This window comes from Bombus flavifrons, chromosome 16 (genome assembly GCF_040668555.2).
Source record: "Bombus flavifrons isolate JBK064 chromosome 16, iyBomFlav1_principal, whole genome shotgun sequence".
NCBI classification, from domain to species: Eukaryota; Metazoa; Arthropoda; class Insecta; order Hymenoptera; family Apidae; genus Bombus; species Bombus flavifrons.
In genome coordinates this window covers 3,910,568-3,930,546 of record NC_138457.1, presented here as the reverse complement: position 1 = coordinate 3,930,546, position 19,979 = coordinate 3,910,568, and the positions used below count along the sequence as shown (strand labels likewise).

The following is a 19,979-nucleotide window of genomic DNA, read 5'->3' as shown; positions in this document are numbered from 1 at the left end:
TTACTCGCACTTGTCTGTCTTTCTCGAGATCGAATTTACTCGGAAAAAGTACGTTCTTTACTGATAGACTCGATAGATAGAGTTGGCGATAATATTAGACGAAAGAAATCGCTTCATGTGTTCGATGTCGACGTGTCTGGCACGCGCACGTCTGCACGTATATGAATTTCGATCAGTGGTGAATCCAGTGCAATTAGAATTGTCTTTCCGCGAGTGTAACGGATCAAGCGAAGAACCGAATTGACAAAAAAGTGTCATCACATGGTCATTGCGTACCTTCCCTGAAAGAGATCGGACAGAAATTTTCAATTAAAATCTCCTTCGTTCGAAGACAATTCCTCAGGTAAGTGTTATGTTGCATTCCAACAGGTGGTAGTTACTAATACTTGTATACATTATATATACGATCGAGGAAATGTGTAAAAGAAAAGTTCGTGGAATGTAATAACGGTAATTTCTCGGCATTGCTTCTTGCTTTTCTTATGAAAAATATAGTATATTCTCCTTACTTGTAAGTATACATATATATCTTCATGAAATAAAAATCAGTTTTCAATAAGATTTATAATCATTGATATAATTTCAGTTAATTCTCGAAAATGTATATGTTACAGTTATTTCTATCATTACTATATGTACTTGTGTACAGATATGTTGTTTTAATTATTAACTCTATTTAATTTGAATCGTTACTTCTAATTATTTATTATTAAATTGATTAAGTTATATATAAAAATTTTTGGAGTTAAATATTCTTTTTGTTATGAGTAATTATGAATTAAATATTTATATTTATTATAATATTTATTTTATGCATTTTCATAAATCGTGTTCAGAAACTCATTTCCTACATTGATTTCTATAAAATTAAATAATTTTTTATATATACCAAAAGTTATTTTTTCATAAAACAATACAAATTTATTCTACGAGGAAAAATGAGAAAAAAATGTTATGAATATTAGAATGGATCGATTTTTCCACATTTTGAAATGCACTGCAATTGTTTTATTTTTATTTGTGGAGAATTTTAAAGAATAATGTTTATGCACAATAAAAATTAATACGCATCTGGAATTAAGAAAGAATTCGTAATGTTCTCAGCGAAAATGGAGGAAATTAACATGTAATGAATTCAATTTTTGCATTTCAATACCTTGAAGTCGAACTAACACAAATGTATCATTTATCAAACAACTAGTTCGTTGTTATTTCATATTTTTGTTATAATTTTTCACTTGATATATAGTAATTTTTCATTTGTTCTATTAGGATTAACTATATAATTGTTCACTATTCATAACTTTTTATTGATAACGCTATAGTGACTTTATATTGTAAATTAAAAATTGAAAGTATAGTATATGTTATACATATTATCTTAATACATATATTTTATAATCTGCGATTTTTTTGTATAATCGGCAATTGATAGCGTTATCACATCAGTCAGATACAAATTTCTTAAGACAGTATTACTTGCTTAAGATATTTAAAAAATAGCACAGCTCTTTTCATGCCTCTTTTCATTTTATCAAGAGTATATTTTCGGCATAATCGAAATAAATAATATGCATTTTTGTTTTTGAGTTACTTCTTATAGTACAATATTATATCATTCTATCTCTTTACATTCATAAAATTTCAGTAGATCAAACGATATCAAAATTCCAGTTATTTCAAACTAACTTGTATAGCTAAGGAAAAATATAAATTCACAATACTATAAAATCTGATTTATTCATTAGAAGTTTTGTAATTTATGATATAACTTTATCGCAAGATTTTTCTGTGAATCGTTTTAATTTTTGTTTAAACTCATTTTCTTTTTAACTTAACTTTTTAACTTAACTTTCACTTTTTTCTTTTAACTTCAATTTCTTTTTAAACTCATTAAGGGTAATTTATATTGATATGTAATTATAGATAATAGTGAACAAAGTATGTTTTTAACTTTTTCGGTAGGATAGTACAAAATATTTAGATGTATGTAGACTTTTATGATTGTATGCATTTCAAATTTACGTGCGTCATGCGTTATAATAACAAAGTAGATAGAAGGCATAAGCATATATTGAAATGAGTTTCAAAAAGTGCTTATAAAACGGTTTTATGACAGTTGATTTATAAGATGTTCCTGTTTTTGGTAAGCAATATTTACTTACTGTTTTGCCGACGCTGTTTATTCTGTATCAACATGACAAGTTAGGTTTTGTACGTTAAATTCTTATAATATTTCGTCCGTGATGTTTGCTATATTATAATAAAAATATACTATACACAAACGTTTCTACAAATAATATCATATAATTTTTACTACATAGAAATATATCAATGGGGAACATTTTCAAAAAAAGGAAACTTGATTTCTTAAAATTAAAAAATATTAAGTTAAAATTAAAACTCATTATCACTATCAATCTTGTAGATATCACTATCAGGTACAACAGTTTTAGCATTAATTTTCCATAATTCTTGAAATTTCACAATACAGTATATACAAATACAATATTTGTAATATACTCAGTCACGATTAAAAGTATTCGCATAGACTAGCTTATCTTGATGCAGAAAATAGTATATTTGTATTTATATTATTGTAAATTATATTTTATTATGAATTATATAAATAAAATACAATTTCACATATATAGAATGACAACGTAGATTAAAAAAAATTAACGGTTATATGCTTTAACGGTATTTCCATTAAATGTTTATACCTCATAAACATCTGTATGTCTAATATCTCTATCTAAATGTCTTGACATAATTTTGAAACATAAGGAATTGGTACATCAATCATAAACAATGACAAATATATATAAATGAATATTGCTTCGATTTTTCTTTATTATATACAGTGACTCAAAAAATCGTTTGAACATTAACTATGAGAAACTTTTACAACTATGCATATCATATACGCCACACGAGGTTTTTGAGGATTTTATTAGCATTGTAATGACACAACTGTAATAAGTGGTAAAATTTAATGCAGAAATATACGTCGTAAAAAATGTATGTACAGTACAGATTATTATTCTATAAGTAATAGATAATTTTATCTATCAATACAGATAATTATGATAGATATTTTATAAATTGACAATAACGCATTGTAGGGAATTTTCTCATTCGTAAAGTATGTATAAATTATACGTACAAATAAAAAAATAGATAAAAATATTATATCTTTAGAACAATTAAAAAGATTGAAATCCAATAATATATTATTTTTGAAAGCGGTTGTAAATAAAACTTAAATGACATTGAGAACAATCGTTATTCGGTAAAAAAATATTACATCATGGTGTAAAAATAATATGTTGAATACGTGTTAGATAAACGGAATATGTACGTATTAGTAAACAAAAATTCGTCTCGGTTAATGATTTAATAATAATATCAAAAACAATTATAATATGAAGTTACAATACGAAAAGAGACAATGCAATTAGGGAAAGGTATTATCATGACGTTAATAAGTTTTCTACGAACGTAATTCATTTCACGTAATAAGCCAACGCAATTTTTCAGTTAATCTGTGATTTAGGATGATATTCGAAATATGTTTCCAGGGAGTACATTATATATTTATATAAGCATGATGAAACGTAATAAGAAGTTTTTTTACCTTACAATTATCTAGTTCTTGTTTTCAACCACGGTTCATGTTGAGTAATACAGTCATTTAAGTGACAGTAAAATCTTACACTGTCTTATTGATATTAGGTAACGAGTAACAGTGTGCCATCGAAATTTCTATAGATAAAATCAAGCAATGAATTAATTAATAATCAATGTTATAAAAAAGTTGATTAAAACTTCAAAATTATATTTTTTCAGTGACAGTAAAAAAATGAAATCATATATGATATAATCAAATAAAATTATGAAATAGATGTTGTTCAGGAAGCTATATACATTAGTAAAGTGTGTATTAATGTCCAAGCAAATGCTATTTAACATATAACTTATTCAGTTGGAAACGGACAAAATTACATATCCATCTATAAAACGCTTATTATATATACTTAACAAATACATCTAGCAATTAACAATCAATAAAATTGTCTAAAATTGCTATAATGATTTTGGAACTTAGAATACTGCTTATCAATTTTTCACTGTAGCTTGAACAGATACTTTCAAATATTTATACCATAGAGCTTCAATATCAAATATATTTCATAACTTAGGAGTTTCCAATCTGTTTTGATTCGCGATCTACTTTTATAATAGCTAAATAATCTTCGATCTCTTCTCCTAAATATAGAATAAAAACATTTTTATCAAAATATGGCAATATAGCTCCATTTATTACATCAACGTAGTCGTATTAAAATAAATAAGTGCTAAAATTTTCAAAAGAGTTACGATTTCAAGGATTTGAAGAAACAATGTCGAGAAGACATTCTCAACCTTACATTTATACCACACGTATTATGTAAGCATTTCAAAGTCATCCTTTGCCAGATCATAGTCGCAGTTCATCACTAGTTAAAGAATCTCGATTGAGCAATCTTCGAATGAACTTCGCTATGAAGAAGGCCAATGTTCAGTCTTATTAATTCTATCAAAATGTTCACTGTTCAGTCGTTCATAGTTAATCGAATCGAATGTTGGACGACACAGATGACAATCGCTGTTGTAATGACTTGCGTTGCATACGTATCGAATTCTGTATGCAAACCGGATTAAAGTAACATGTTACGTAGGTCATAAATAATCAACATTATCGCAGGTTGATTACAAATTATCTTCTTTATTTGCTTCATCCTTTGATTTCCTATAATGTATGTATCGTTTGACGAATATTATTAAACGCTTGCTTATTGGTATGAATAATAATAAATAATATTAATATAAATGCAAGCGATCAAATAATAAGTAACTCGGAAAATAAATTAAGAAAAATTAAGAAAAACATGATAACTCGCGTCTAAAAATAGGAAGATACTAACGTAAATAAATAAAACATCCTATATTCCTTAACCGTGAATAAGGCGAAAGAGAAAGTACATACTTCTTCCTTGGAATACATAATGATCAATGATAAGGATTGAATAAAGTCGAGTTATCACTTAATAATCCAGGAAATTATTCTTATAATTTTAAATAGAGCTTGTTTCATTAATAGTCTAGTCGCTACCGAGCGTCATATAATGGAACATCAAACTATATTTACCAGTGAAATTTTTACAACGGCAACGATTCAGTTTTCTTGTTACCTTTCACTTTCTCCGGCGAGATAAATTTATGCATGTCGTTCGTTTATGTTGTTGGATTTTTATCGCGTTAATACTTTCGCAAAATACTGGTATCTCAGCTTTCTACTTCTTCGTCACGAGATCAATAAGGCTATCAATTTACAAATACATACATGCATTATTACCGTAATGCTCGATTAATTGTTATTCGAGGAATTACGTTTGTTTTATACTTAGGTTAGGTTGCTCAGTTCATACAAATTTTATATTTCTATATATTTCATAATAACTTTCATTTTATCAATTTTAATTATGATCTTTTATTTTATACATTTAGATTTGGGTTACGTTACTGCATGATTTTCTTTGTAGTAATGTCATTGAGATTGATTTGGTAGATCATTTCTTTGTCATACAAATGATACAGTTTGCAGAATTGAATTAATGATATCAATGAAATTGGATTGGAACAATTCCGCTTGAATCTATTGATTAATTATAAAACACTAAATCAACTATTAATTGATATTTAATAATGCTCTTATTTAAAAGCAGAAAACTAATCAGAAAACAAAGAACATCTGTTAAGTATTTTATCATGAATTATACAATGTAACAATATACGTGTAGTCGATGAAGGTTAGTAGATAAATTCGCTTTGTTCTCAGAAACAAATGTCAATGTAATTGCATATATTTGATATATAATTAAAATTTTCCTTCTCGGCCAACTGTCTTATCAACGAACATAATATAAAACAATGGTATATTATACATATTACATATTGCATTATACATTTATATATGTATATTATTTTTATGTATCGTTGACCCACTTTGTATCGTTGCTTAACGAGAAAGCTTTTTTTATATTCGAAAGTTGTGAATAACATTTACCAAAGTATATTTCTGTTTCGCTAATATCATTTGTCGTTTCCAATCTCAAGGTCGAACATAGAGTTTTCATACTTATTCTAACTTAAGTAACCTAAAAAAACGCAGCCTTATTTTTAAATAACAGTTAGAAAATTATTCAATGATAAGAATCTTATTCTGGGGGAATTTCAGAGGGCAGTGGACCTGTTAGAAATAATAGTGGGGAAACGTTTTGGGGAAACGGGGAAAAATCTGCCGTCATGCTGCAAGAAAACGAACTGTCTAGTCTATCGATAACATTTTCACGCACGTTACGTAAGCGTTTTCAAATGAACTCGATTTAAATCTTATGACGAGAAATTTAAATACTATGTGAAGAAAACGACAATAGAACAGCAATCAGTTGCACGAACGTGTTACGATCGAACATTATTAAAGTGTATATAATACGGAAATGTAAGTACATACATACGTATTGTGTCGCTGTGTATGTACCCAATGTGCTATTCACGTAGATTCGTGTACAAATACTGTACAGGGTGTTTCAGACAATTGGTAAATGATGTATTTAACGCATTCGGTGCTAATATAACAATGTGATTACTATATGATATTTACACTGAAGGTATAACTATACAAAACAAAGCAGAGATAAGACTGATACAACACTGTGCTCGAAGCAATTATAGATAAGACAGAATATGTAAGTATTTGGATATTTGAAGCGATTTAGCGAAAAGATTGATATTTTTCAATCATTCCAAGATCTCAACATAAAGTCGCTTAATTTAAGTGTTCCTGTAGAAGCAATTTTTATCCACCTTAATTATTCTTTTTTTATTTATACTAATTAATATCAACTAGTTATTTTTATTAATATCTAGTAATTGTGTACGATTGCCTGAAATAAGATCAAAGGTGAAAATTAGAATTAAAATTAATTTAATTAATTTAAAAAATAGACGGGAAAAATATAGAAAAATAGATTAACGTGTCTTATTTGAAGTATATTTTGTCTGAAAATATTTATGCGCATTGGACATGCTCGATAATATATGTATCAGAATGTACCATACGATAACAAAAAATACCAATTGCGAGGGACACTGTGTAGATACATATACATCCTACAAACACAAACTCGGTCGACAATGACTCGCTGATTTTTCGTTTCGTCCTGCTTGTGCATCAGTTCAGCGTGTCTCGAACGTGGTGGCAGTTACGTGTTCGTTGTGGCGTGAGTATGTTGTGTCGTCTCGAAACGGGCCGTGCATGATCGTCGCGTTGAGAACTCGCTCTAGTTTAATAACTTCTCCTATTTATCGATACGAGGCATCGCGACGTCTTTTGGAAGCATGGATTTACCGGTAAGCGCATGAACATTGTGTATTTACTATTTTCCTGCTCATTTAGTTAGCCTTAATTTGAAATGTTATATCCTGGCAGCCAATTTTTATATATTTATGCAGAATTTAATGGCACAAAGAATGCGTATTAAATCTTTTCATAAATGCAGCAAATTTGTATAAAAATCCGCAGTCTAGTTATCTCTATAGCTATTTGAATGACCTAAATTCGCAAGCGATCTCTCGTGAAATTAACGATTATCTGTTTTTCTATAACTCGCTTGCATCTGGATGAGTTTTAAAGTTAGAATGAGAAGCATTGAGTGCGCGTGAGATACAGAAAAAACTTCTTTAGTATGCTAAGTGCTGACAGTTTAGATCGAGAATCTATTATCATAGGAATATAACCATAACTTTATTCAGTCGAGTGAAAAAATCTTTTTCAGTTAAATTAAGATTTTACAAACATTTTATTAGGTAAAATAAAAAATGTTATGAATTTGGAAACATCAACCACTTAAAAGTTCATTTCGAAATATGATAAGCTTCCTTATTTATTGTTATGATAAACACGAATTAATAACGAGAAGTATACTTGGTGATGGTGATACTTGAGAATATCCTTCAGTTTCCTTGTAGACCTGCATTATTTTTATATTTATTTATATTGAAGCTTTCTATTTAAGTAAATAGATTTAAGGATGATTGTAATTAGAATATAGGAGTATAAAATGAGAAAAATCTTTGTATCCACTACATAAGGTCTCAATAACAAAAAGAAAATGAGCAACTATTATTATTATTGCCATTATTATTACTATTATATTATTACTATTATTATTATTAGATCCAACAAGAAGTATATTACAGTTAAATATTTGCAATATAATTGAAAAGAAATATTTCATGATTTCCTTTTTTAATATTTTATATTAACTACATTAACTATATTTTACAACAAGTATTTCTAATCATCTGTTATTTATACTAGCGTATTGTGATTTTCATCAAATGTTCTCACATGCGTTTAGTGTTTATTAATATTGATAAACAGTATGGAAATAATTTTTTAAGCTCTAGCAGGTGCTTTTAGAGTCGTTTTATGTTAATGGCATACATCAACTGATACTTATTACTATTAATTTTATTTTATAATAAAAAATTGTACAATAGTGTTAAAGTCGAAACAAAAAACTTTGCAAAATATTGAAATGGTTGAAATAGATGATGCTGTGATATGCTCGTTCTTTATATATAACAAGTTAACCATGTTGAAGTTTTCAATTTTTATATACGTTTAATTTCTGATGATACCAATCCAATTATGATTTTAAATTTGAAACTTTGACTGATATTTAATAATTGATAATAATTTTAGTTATTACGTTTCGACAAGATTATTAATTTTCTTAATTTTCTTTTTTGTGTTGTTAAACTTTATTGCTGTTTTTACGGAATTGATCCTCTGTAAATAAATTAGGATGTCTGTCGCATTTAATTATTAAAACACTATAGACAATATTGTTTTAAATTAAAACGTTCTTATATACTCTTTTATTAACTTAGCATTAAATGGATAATATTTAAAATTGCATGTAAATTAAGGAAGTAGTATATTATTTATGACGAAGGAAATATTATACAATGATGTCGTCTTGATTAAAATAAAAAATTTTGTTAACCAACAATACAGATCTTTGTTCGATACAACACAAGTTAGTACATAATATAGATAATAAAATAAATGATAAATAGATAATAAAGATAATACGTTCTTTTCAGAACATATTAATAGAAAACTTAATTAAAGCAATTTCAGCTTCTAAGTCTAGAAATAACGAAGTAATTAAATAAAGAGAATTAGTAATGCATGAAGGATAAGATAATCTAATTAAAAATGAATCCTGATCATACTATTTGTTTTTATTGTAGCGTTTACAATAGGGCTGCAGCAAAGACATTTAACGAGACGATAAAGTGGAAAAATGCCTGTCTTATTGGTCTATTCTGCTACGTAACCTATTGCGCGAGCCAATATCTCGGTAACTGTTCAATTGCAGACTTGCAAATAGCAGCTGAAGGAAGACGATACTTAGAGAAACGACATTTTTACACACACACATACACACACCAATTGTCATAAATCTTCTCAATTCTCTTTTATGCTACGGGAGATTAATTTTTCGTAGGGTAGTCGAGTCGATTTATATAAATAATTTGTAATCTTGATAACAGTTCGTTTTGCAATTTATTTAACTCTTATGGTTAAACACCATTCAACTAAATGTTATGTTGAAAGTACTTACAATTTTATCTGCTAAATTAATGAATATTTTTATTTTATTATAGTGAGCTCTTTCGTGACCTGATTAAAACAATATTACGAGTGAAAGCATTAACTATAATTATTGCTGAGTTAAGCTCTGCCATGCTTCCGTATGAGACAGCATATATATGTAATTCCTCATTGGAAACAATATTGAAACTGCACACAACTGATGTCTAAAACTTTCATCTTCCAAATTTTCTTATTGGAGAATGATTACAATAATATCACAAAAATATTATCTCTCGATACAACTTCTTATCGTTTATTAAATTATCTTAAATAAAATTATGACTAGTCAGTTATGATATTCCGATTTCAGCACCAAGGGTACTTGATTCTTCTACTCAAAAAATTGAGCAAATATTTAACAAAAACCAGTATAATTAACTTTACAATCTAAAAGATTTTTATCCAATATAGTGGACAATTTCTTTCATGTGACAGCGAATCATCACAATATTGATCTGATTATAATCATTTATCAGTAAATTATAAACCGAACAAATCTATCAATACCTGATAAAAATCTTTGATATTATTTCTTTTTTTAAGATTGTTTTAGCGATATCAAGGGAAAACAATAAAGTGATTCGAGGTCACTTTCATCTATGCGAATAGAATTTTTAATTGTGTCAAATGACTGTAATGATACTATTACGTTCGAACGGTTTTCATAGGCGAATTCAGTTGACGAATGTAGTTTTTATTTGCCGAATTGCTACTATGAAAATTGATGAAGTTATTATATAACATTTGAGATATGTTGTAATATATAACACAAAATAAAATAACAAAATAGTTCAGCGAGGATAAAATAAAATAATATAAAATGTATAAATATTCTATACAAACTAAAGCGTATAGTTTAGGAATTTTACAATAAATTCAACTTTTCCAAATTACTCCAGATTTTTTAGGATCTTGAATACTAACAAAAAGTTGGATTTAAAGGTAGAGTGAGTCACAAGGAAATTTGTATGCATATCATAAATAATTTCCATAAATAAAGATTACTGGGAAAAGACGTGATATAGGAAGAAATATATTTTATCTATGTATATCATTATTATTGTTCTTATCTTGTATGAGGTCACTTTTAATATAAAAAAACAAGTTCCATTTGCATAAAAAGCAGTGGCAAAGACTTTTAACTATAAATCATTTCAATAAATATAATTTCAAAGTATAAATTATTTTAACAAGAATGTAATCTTTTGTTCGGTGTGTTATCCTATACACATGTGTATGATACCATTTTGGAAAAACTGGAAAAGAAACATATATGCAGAAATGATTTTAATACCATTCGCGGAAGTAATTGAAGATGATAATTTTATTTATCAAAATGATAACGCTCCGGTTCACGCATTGAGACAAAAATTTACAAAATTTGATTTTATCAATCTTTGATGTAATTCGAAAAAAAATGGCAATTACACAAACTTGTTATTTAAGTTTTATTTTATCTATTTAAAAAGCGTGTAGCTTTATAGAAATTTTATATTTTGTTTCCTGTTAAATTACATTTTAACGTGTGTGTGTGCGCGTGCGTGTAAACGTCACTTCTATTGTTACCGCAATCGAGATGTGTATTTCTCTTCTATTTGTTCCCAAAATGGTATCGTATACAAACTCGTTGTTAGAATGGAATAATTATAAGATTTCACCAAAAAGTATAGCGGCTTTATCGACATTTCAGGCACTGTAGTTGAGGATGTGGTATTGAAATAAATGGAAAAAAAGGTCAAATTACGTAAATTCATATTTTTTCAAATACATATCTAATCAAAAAAAAATTTTTGCTATCATACGACTAACTATATTATGACGCAAAAAGTTCGGAGGTCGAATCAATGAATTTCTGACGCAAACTACGCGAATATATCTGAATACAATACAATACTGAATACAAAAAATATCTTTACTGGGTAAAATTGTTCTGATAGATATCGTTATTCGTAGAAGGATCTGTTGTAACATATAGATACTAGGGTATCGCTAAATATGACGATATAAAGAGTTCATTACCATTACAATTATGTCAGGAATCTTTTTCAGAAGCAAAACAAGCACTGAAATAGAAATAAAATTGTTAATATCATGTTAGATAATCTTTGTCTTAAATTTTTAAACATAAGAGCAACATTGTTACTTTAAAAAAATCATTTTCATTAGATCCACTGATGATATAACTGCTATAATCATGTGAGAGTCTGACATTGTTATCAGATACATTGATACATGGTTTATTACTACGCTACTTACGTTCTGTTTGTTGAGTCATTAGTATGATACATTTTGGTAAATTTGCACGATTTTTCCCTTGTAAATTTGCTTCAAATTTAAATTGCCATTATTCTCAAGGTTTTTCAGTCTTTCTTTCAGTTTGCACGTCTCAAAAGTTTATCTGACAACTCTTTCAATCACTGTCATATTTTTAACATTTTGTACATAAATACATTTTACGTGAATAACATTTTGTGTTTGCGCGAACAAAACGTTCCATTTATTCACGCAAATATACGAAGGGATCAGAAGAGAAACGAGCGATGTCAAGTTTTAAAAATTTATCAATAAACGAAAATTTATTTTTCAATATGTAATATCACAATCTCATATTTCCTCATAGATATTATATCAAAATAATTTAACTTTATTCTTCACTTTATTCTACATCATTTTCAACTTGTACATATAATTCTGAAAAATATATAATACATTAAACTGTACAAAGTGAAAAGTACGTTGTATACCTAAATTTATTATGTAACTACTGTAAAACTCGAAAAATTTTTATTCAAATTAATGCGATATATTCAGTGGTAATGAGCATACGCCGGAGCGTACGAGAAAATGTGAAACTCGAAATTCGTTAAAATTGATATTTCCCCTTTTTCCTTGGTGGTCCCTTCGTATGTATTATTTATAAGAGACAAATATAATTTATGCAGGTAGTCACGTAGATAGCAGGAAAGATTGATGACCTAGATGTTGAACGGTGCCCTCGGCAAAATTATAATTGTCAAATTCCAGCAATACGAAAATGCTTACTCATCTCGATTACAACAGAACCGAAGCCGAACTGATTCAAGAGAACGCTTACACGTGTCATTTTGTTAATGATTCGCTTGGAACCAGTCGTTAGATAAATCAGACTTCGTTCCTTTGATATTTATGCTTCTTTTTCACTTTTATTAAAAATCTCATATGAATGTTTTTTTCATCGCACGGTTATAATATTCAGATATTCAGATATTTGAGAATGTCATGAAATGCTAAATTGCTTAACACTGACTACCACGCCGAAATCACATGTTTCGCTCAGGATGCCACGGGAGTATTTTTATTATTCAAAACACATAGTGGCAAAACAATAATAAATTAATGATGTAAGACAACATTCTTCCCGAATGGACCGTTTATCTTATTGGGGGTCACGGCTAACCACCGTGGCGTCTTGGTAACAGTTAATAGCGACATATAATAAGGTTTCGTTTATTTCAATAAACCATTCACATTCATTGCTTCATCGTAAGCAAAACGTCCAGGATATATTGTTGAAACGTGTAGAAGATATTAGTAAACAGTATTTGCTCATTCATTTGCTTATATATATATATATATATAATAGTAAGGTATACACACACTTCTAACTTCAATTATATGATTATAAAGCAGCATTTACGATTATTTTCTAAGTTGTGTTTATAATAATATTCGTAGATGACCCCTCAAATATATGGCAAACACAGTGCACCGTTAGATGCAAGATTTGTTCTCATTTTTTTTTTTATTGATGTTCTAATAAAAATGTTTAATTGTTCAATGGGTTACTTCTTATTTCAAAGTACCTTCTATTTATCGGTTATATTCAAAATGCCCTAACCGTCAATTTTCATACAATTTTTACAATTGTAAGAAGTTCAAGGTCCGCTCCAGTCATATATGATCAATATGGCAGTCAAAGTGTTAAATAGTGTATCATTTTATTTGACTATATGCTATTTTGAAGTAATTACGCAGTGAGTTTCAGTATCTAGGAATAAATAAATCCAAGTGATAAATTTACTACGTGTTGTATATTACTGCAGTCGTTAGCGATAAATGCAACTAGATTATATTTTTAAATTAGATTATATTTTTCTGACTTTAACGTCAATTTATTAAATGACTCTACCAACTAAATGAGATTTATTAAACTATGACATTTATTTGGTTTACACAACCTGCAGTCCTGTAAATGTTAATTGAGTCGCTCTGAGTTGATTTGAAAGTAGGAAAAAAATTCATAAAATAAAATTTAATGTTTTCAAATAACGCATCAAATGATATAATGAGTCTTTTTTAAATTTACAATAATCAATTACCATGTACGATATTACTAATCAAAGGGATCCCAAAGTACGTAAATTTCAGTTATAGTAAAATATTAGCCACAAAGGTATCATAAAATATACCAAATATCCATGAATACATATAGAAACATTATCACCTTTCTAGAAGAAATTTTATGGATTATTTTAATCTGTTCAAAGTTAATAACTCGTTGTATATCCTAAAGAATATTAATTTTTCAGTCAATATTTCAAAATGAATGGATTCCCCCGGAATAATAAAATATCAAATAAAATCTTGATTACTTGTTTAATATTAATAGAGCCAATTAGTTAACTAACTATATTATGATAATTAATGTGACAATTTCTTGTATTGTTTCAGACTGCAGACGCGCTACAACCAAAGGCAATAAGAATGGCAGGTTCTCCGGTGCTGGAGATGGAGGACAAGACAGAGGTTCTCGAGGAACCACTCTTCAACACCCTCGACATCATACTGCTCACTGCCCTTTTATTGGCTGCACTATGGTGGTTGATGCGCAGAAACAAACAAGAAGAATACGCGGCCATCTCGAAATCCTATTCCATCCAGTAATAATGAATTATTATTACTAATATCATTAACATATTGATTGAGACAGAGAATATCGGTGACCCGCGTTGCTAAATTTTTTCGAATAATTAAAACAAGATGAATATTATGGACTAAACATTTTTGAGTAGTTTTGCATTAATTAAATGTCATGGTATAGTATATTTAAACCTATTACAGCTCGCAGAGAAAAATCTATAAAATTCGGATGACACTCAGCCATTGTTAATATAATCATATATATAACTATAAGTATGTACAATACTATAAATGCAGTATGTAGTATCTTTCATATAACATGGGAGATACGTCCTGCATTATGCGATTTCCCTGTTATAGAGGACCTATGGCGGAATGTCATAATAAATTTTGTGTTACAGGCCAACTATGTTCCCTGCGGTACAAACATCAGAAAATTCATTCATAAAAAAGTTGAAGGCTTCCGGGAGAAGTTTAGTAGTATTTTACGGCAGTCAAACCGGAACCGGTGAAGAATTTGCCGGTAGACTGGCCAAAGAAGGCATCCGGTATAAAATGAAAGGCATGGTGGCTGATCCTGAAGAATGTGATATGGTACTGATTTATTTGTTAAGACAGAAACACAAACTACTAATCTTAATCTTTGTTTCATTTAAGAAGTAGCATTTTCTTTTTTCAAATTAATTCATTTCAATAAAAATTGATTATATAGTTAGAACATTAAATTAAATTTCGTAGAAAATTGATTAATTTCATTTATATTTAATATTCAGTTATCTTTATCACACTTAATATTCATTGATATTTTGATTTGCGTAATTTAAATTATACCTTAATTCCACTACATATTTGATTGTCATTAGAATTTATCGACATAAATTCAATAATAAAATTCAAGTATGAAATAAATAAGCCAATAATAATATGTAGTAGAATTTAAGTATAAATTAAGTAAATCAAAAGAGAAATTACTTTGATGCTTCGTTATTTTATTCACTTATTCGTGATCTTAAATAATTGTAATTTATTATAACAGGAAGAGTTAATACACTTGAAAACAATTCCAAACAGTTTGGCAGTATTTTGCTTAGCTACGTATGGAGAGGGTGATCCTACGGACAATGCTATGGAATTCGTTGATTGGCTAAAAAATGGAGATGCTGATTTGAATGGATTAAATTATGCTGTAAGTACTTTATATCTGATATTGAAGTTGAAATTATAATTATATGGTTTTAGTATTACATCTATATATGTAATAACATTTAATTTTAAAAATACATTTTTAAAATTATAATACAATCGTGCAAATGTGTGCATATTTGTAATCATAATTTAAAATAACAAGTAAAATATAGTATGATGCAAAAGTAAATTAGAACTTATTTTCGTGTTGTTAGATGGCGTTGTATATCTTTTCACATGGTTATAGCATTAGAGTAATACAAAATCAGAGTACTGTTATACTGTTCATTTGCGTTGAGCATTACATTAAATATTATAATAATCTATGTTACATTATAAATAATATCATCAATTACTTTCTTCTGTGATGAAATTTTCATTTATGTAACAATAATGGAATATTACATAAGTACTTCATAGCAGTCACGTGTGCAGCTACATAGATAGCATTTATTAACGTGTGATAGTGTCCTTTATTGTGAAAAAATAATTCTTTATTATAATTATTACGGTTATAATAGCAGCAGAACTTTTAGTAAGTTGTAAAACATTCCTCGAAAAACATTCTGACAATGAACGTAAAAAAGTTCGACAAATTCTTCCGAGTGATGATGAAGCATTATAGATGCAACAGCGCTACCCAACGGCGCTTTTCAATGTTAGTTTTAGCGCCAACGTCTGAGGTACATGAACTAATATTTAGAAATTTGTCTACCGATGTTTATATTTTTACAATTAAATTTTATAAACATATTTTATTAAAATTTGTCATATATTTATTCATGTTCCATTATAATAAAATTTTTAAATATTTTATATAACACATTCGTAATATATATATATACAATATTTCTATGATAAGTATTCAAATATTTTCGTCGATTACTGCATAAAGTATAAAAAGTATACATTCATTTATTATTTATCATTCTTTTCGCCTTACTTTGCAGGTATTTGGTCTTGGAAATAAAACATATGAACATTACAATGAGGTAGCTATATATGTCGATCATAGATTAGAGCAACTTGGTGCTACGCGTGTTTTCGAACTTGGTTTGGGAGATGACGATGCCAAGTAAGTTTATAGAAATACCAATAACAGTTTCATATCTCAAATGGTAAAGTTACTTGTATAAATTTATACAAGATAACACCAAAATAAAATATATAAAATTATAATATATATATATACAATAAATATATGTATATACATATAATAAATAATAATATATAAAATAAATAATTATAGTATAGAAGATGATTTCATCACATGGAAGGACAAGTTCTGGCCAACAGTTTGTGAATTCTTTGGAATCGAAGGTACGGGTGAAGATGTTAGCATTAGACAATACAAGCTAACTGAACACGTTGACATACCACCTGAACGCATTTACACTGGTGAAATAGCTCGTCTTCACTCATTTAAGAATCAAAGAGCGTATGTTTAATTTATCTCTTTGTAAATATATCGAGATCATAAAAATATTTATCTAACTTAATTTAATTTCTACAGACCTTTTGATGCGAAGAATCCTTATTTAGCTCCAGTACACGAAAACCGTGAACTTCATGGCCCAACTTCAGAAAGATCATGTAGGCATATAGAATTTTACATAGAGGGATCAAAAATGCGATATGAAGCTGGTGATCATTTAGCAGTATACCCTGTAAATAATGCAGAACTAGTAAATAAAATTGGAGAAAAGTGTGGTGTACATCTAGACACAGTGTTCACTCTTACGAATACAGATGGTAAGTTAGAAATCAACTAAATATGAATTTAATTAATATTAGTGTCTTTATAATGTGAATTTTTTTATATATTACAGAGGAATCTACAAAGAAGCATCCATTCCCTTGTCCATGTTCTTACAGAACTGCTTTGACACATTACTTAGATATTACTAGTAATCCGCGCACCCATGTTCTTAAGGAATTAGCGGAATATTGCAGTGATCCAAACGACAAAGAAAAATTAAAATTAATGGCGTTAACCAGCGCAGAAGGCAAAGCTGCATATCAGCAATGGGTAGTTCAAGAAAATAGAAATATTGTACATATCTTGGAAGACATTCCTAGTTTAAAGCCCGCCTTAGATCATCTTTGTGAACTTCTACCAAGATTGCAATGTCGATATTATTCGATTTCCTCTTCTCCCAAGGTATGTTGGAATTATTTTGCAGCAAGTTACTGCATAAACTTGAATTTGAATTTGAAATGAACATTGAATAATATAAGCAATATTACATAACATTAAATATTTAAACATAGTAAAATAATAAGATTGTATAATTTATATAAAAAGTACAGTTCTTAATTTTTTGTTCTCTATTGTTGTAATTAAATAAAACTTTTTAGGGAGTTCTAAAACAATTTCTTGATTAATTTTCAGCTATACACAACATCAGTCCATATTACTGCAGTTGTAGTGGAATACAAAACACCTACAGGTAGAGTTAACAAAGGTGTAACAACTAGTTGGTTAAAGGAAAAGCATCCTTCAGATCCACCATGTTATGTTCCTATTTTTGTGCGAAAATCTCAGTTTCGTTTACCAACCCGACCGTCGATTCCAATAATCATGGTTGGTCCAGGTACTGGTATAGCACCATTCAGAGCATTTATACAAGAACGTGATTTTGCCAGAAAGGAAGGTAAATACAATACAAAAAAAAGTTAAGTTTATTTGTATTTCTTTAAATAAATCGTAAATTAAATAAATGTATCATTTTTAATCTTTTAGGAAAAGAAGTTGGAGATACGATTTTATATTTTGGATGTAGAAAAAAAGATGAAGATTTTCTTTACAGAAAAGAACTTGAGGAGTACGTAAAGAGTGGTACTCTAATCTTACATACTGCATTTAGTAGAGAGCAGGCTCAAAAAATATATGTTACACACTTATTGGAAAAGAATAAAGAAGAATTGTGGAGAGTTATCGGTGAACAAAATGGGCATATCTATGTGTGTGGGTTAGTATAAAATCATATTAACAAAAATATTTGCAACATATATATGTACATATATTTTTTTATTGTGTAGTAATTCGTGATATATATTCATGAAATATATGTATATTTGTTTGTATTTTAGAGATGCAAAAAATATGGCACGTGATGTACACAATATTTTATTAAAAGTTGTAATGGAAAAAGGAAAAATGTCAGAATCAGATGCTGCAGATTACATCAAGAAAATGGACTCACAGAAACGTTACTCGAGTGATGTATGGAGTTGAATGAGGGTATTTAATTTATGATGTCACGAATATTTATAACTTAAATTGTTAAAATTTTTTTTAAATATGCCTTTATGAGAAAGGTTAACGATAATCATCTTCGTGCAATTGTACGATATACATATAATCGCTTAAAGTACTAATTGATAATTGTATACATCAACAAAATCATACAAGCACTAATTGTATTTATTATACATAAGTAGTTAACGTATTTGTATAAAAAAATCTATTCTATATCACAATGTTAAATAATTGCAGCATTAACATTTTTCTGGGACTCATTAAGAGTGCAATAACAAATTTAAAATATAATTTTACATTTAACGTGCGTAATACCTGTATAATACTACATAATATTGGTACAGAAGAGACACGAGATGATGAACCAAATTATTTTATTATGTAATATTAATGATGTAATAATGATATATACAAAGTGAAATATTCACCAAATGTTACAATATTTTTATTAAAAAGAAAAAGGAATTATTAAAGCAGCTATTGCGATTAAAAATACATAGCCTTTATACTTTTGAGACATTGTACAAAAAAATTATATATATAAATATATTTTCCTATATTGGAATGGAAGTGATAATAAATATATGCCATTTTAAAAAATTCATCATTTTATATTTCCTAAAAATAACCTACTGCTAAATATCTGCCTTATTTATTATTATGTGAAAAAACTTCTTAGAACGAAGTGACAGTATTTCAAGGTAATCACCATTTTTTTAAATAGAAACCTATGTTTATTTTTCGATATCCTCGTAGAACATGAAAGAACAAATTCAATGATCACATTGTTTAATACCTTATTCTTTAATACCTTAATAATCATATTGTTTCCATCATTCAATCTTATGATATTTGCGATTG

General features: G+C 28.1%; 1 protein-coding gene across 2 annotated transcripts; it reads left to right on the top strand.

The window, feature by feature from the left end:
• The first annotated feature begins 112 nt into the window (after positions 1-112).
• Cpr (Cytochrome P450 reductase) lies at positions 113-19,720 on the top strand. Of its 2 annotated transcripts, none has more exons than XM_069129993.1 (11): positions 113-343; positions 14,483-14,691; positions 15,073-15,265; positions 15,708-15,857; positions 16,807-16,931; positions 17,106-17,294; positions 17,370-17,608; positions 17,686-18,017; positions 18,249-18,510; positions 18,600-18,828; positions 18,950-19,720. In XM_069129993.1, the coding sequence occupies exons 2-11, from the start codon at positions 14,516-14,518 to the stop codon at positions 19,092-19,094; spliced, it is 2,040 nt and encodes a 679-aa protein (XP_068986094.1). In that variant the 5' UTR covers positions 113-343; positions 14,483-14,515; the 3' UTR covers positions 19,095-19,720. The 2 variants fall into 2 exon arrangements, with proteins under 2 accessions (XP_068986094.1, XP_068986093.1); XM_069129992.1 differs by lacking the exon at positions 113-343 and adding an exon at positions 7,295-7,455.
• Positions 19,721-19,979: the final 259 nt, after the last annotated feature.

Excerpts from the sequence above, each read along its gene's own strand:
- Cpr (XM_069129992.1), top strand. Across the intron at positions 15,858-16,806 it reads TGAATGGATTAAATTATGCT|GTATTTGGTCTTGGAAATAA; the intron begins GTAAGTACTTTA and ends CTTACTTTGCAG. Across the intron at positions 18,018-18,248 it reads CGATTTCCTCTTCTCCCAAG|CTATACACAACATCAGTCCA; the intron begins GTATGTTGGAAT and ends ATTAATTTTCAG.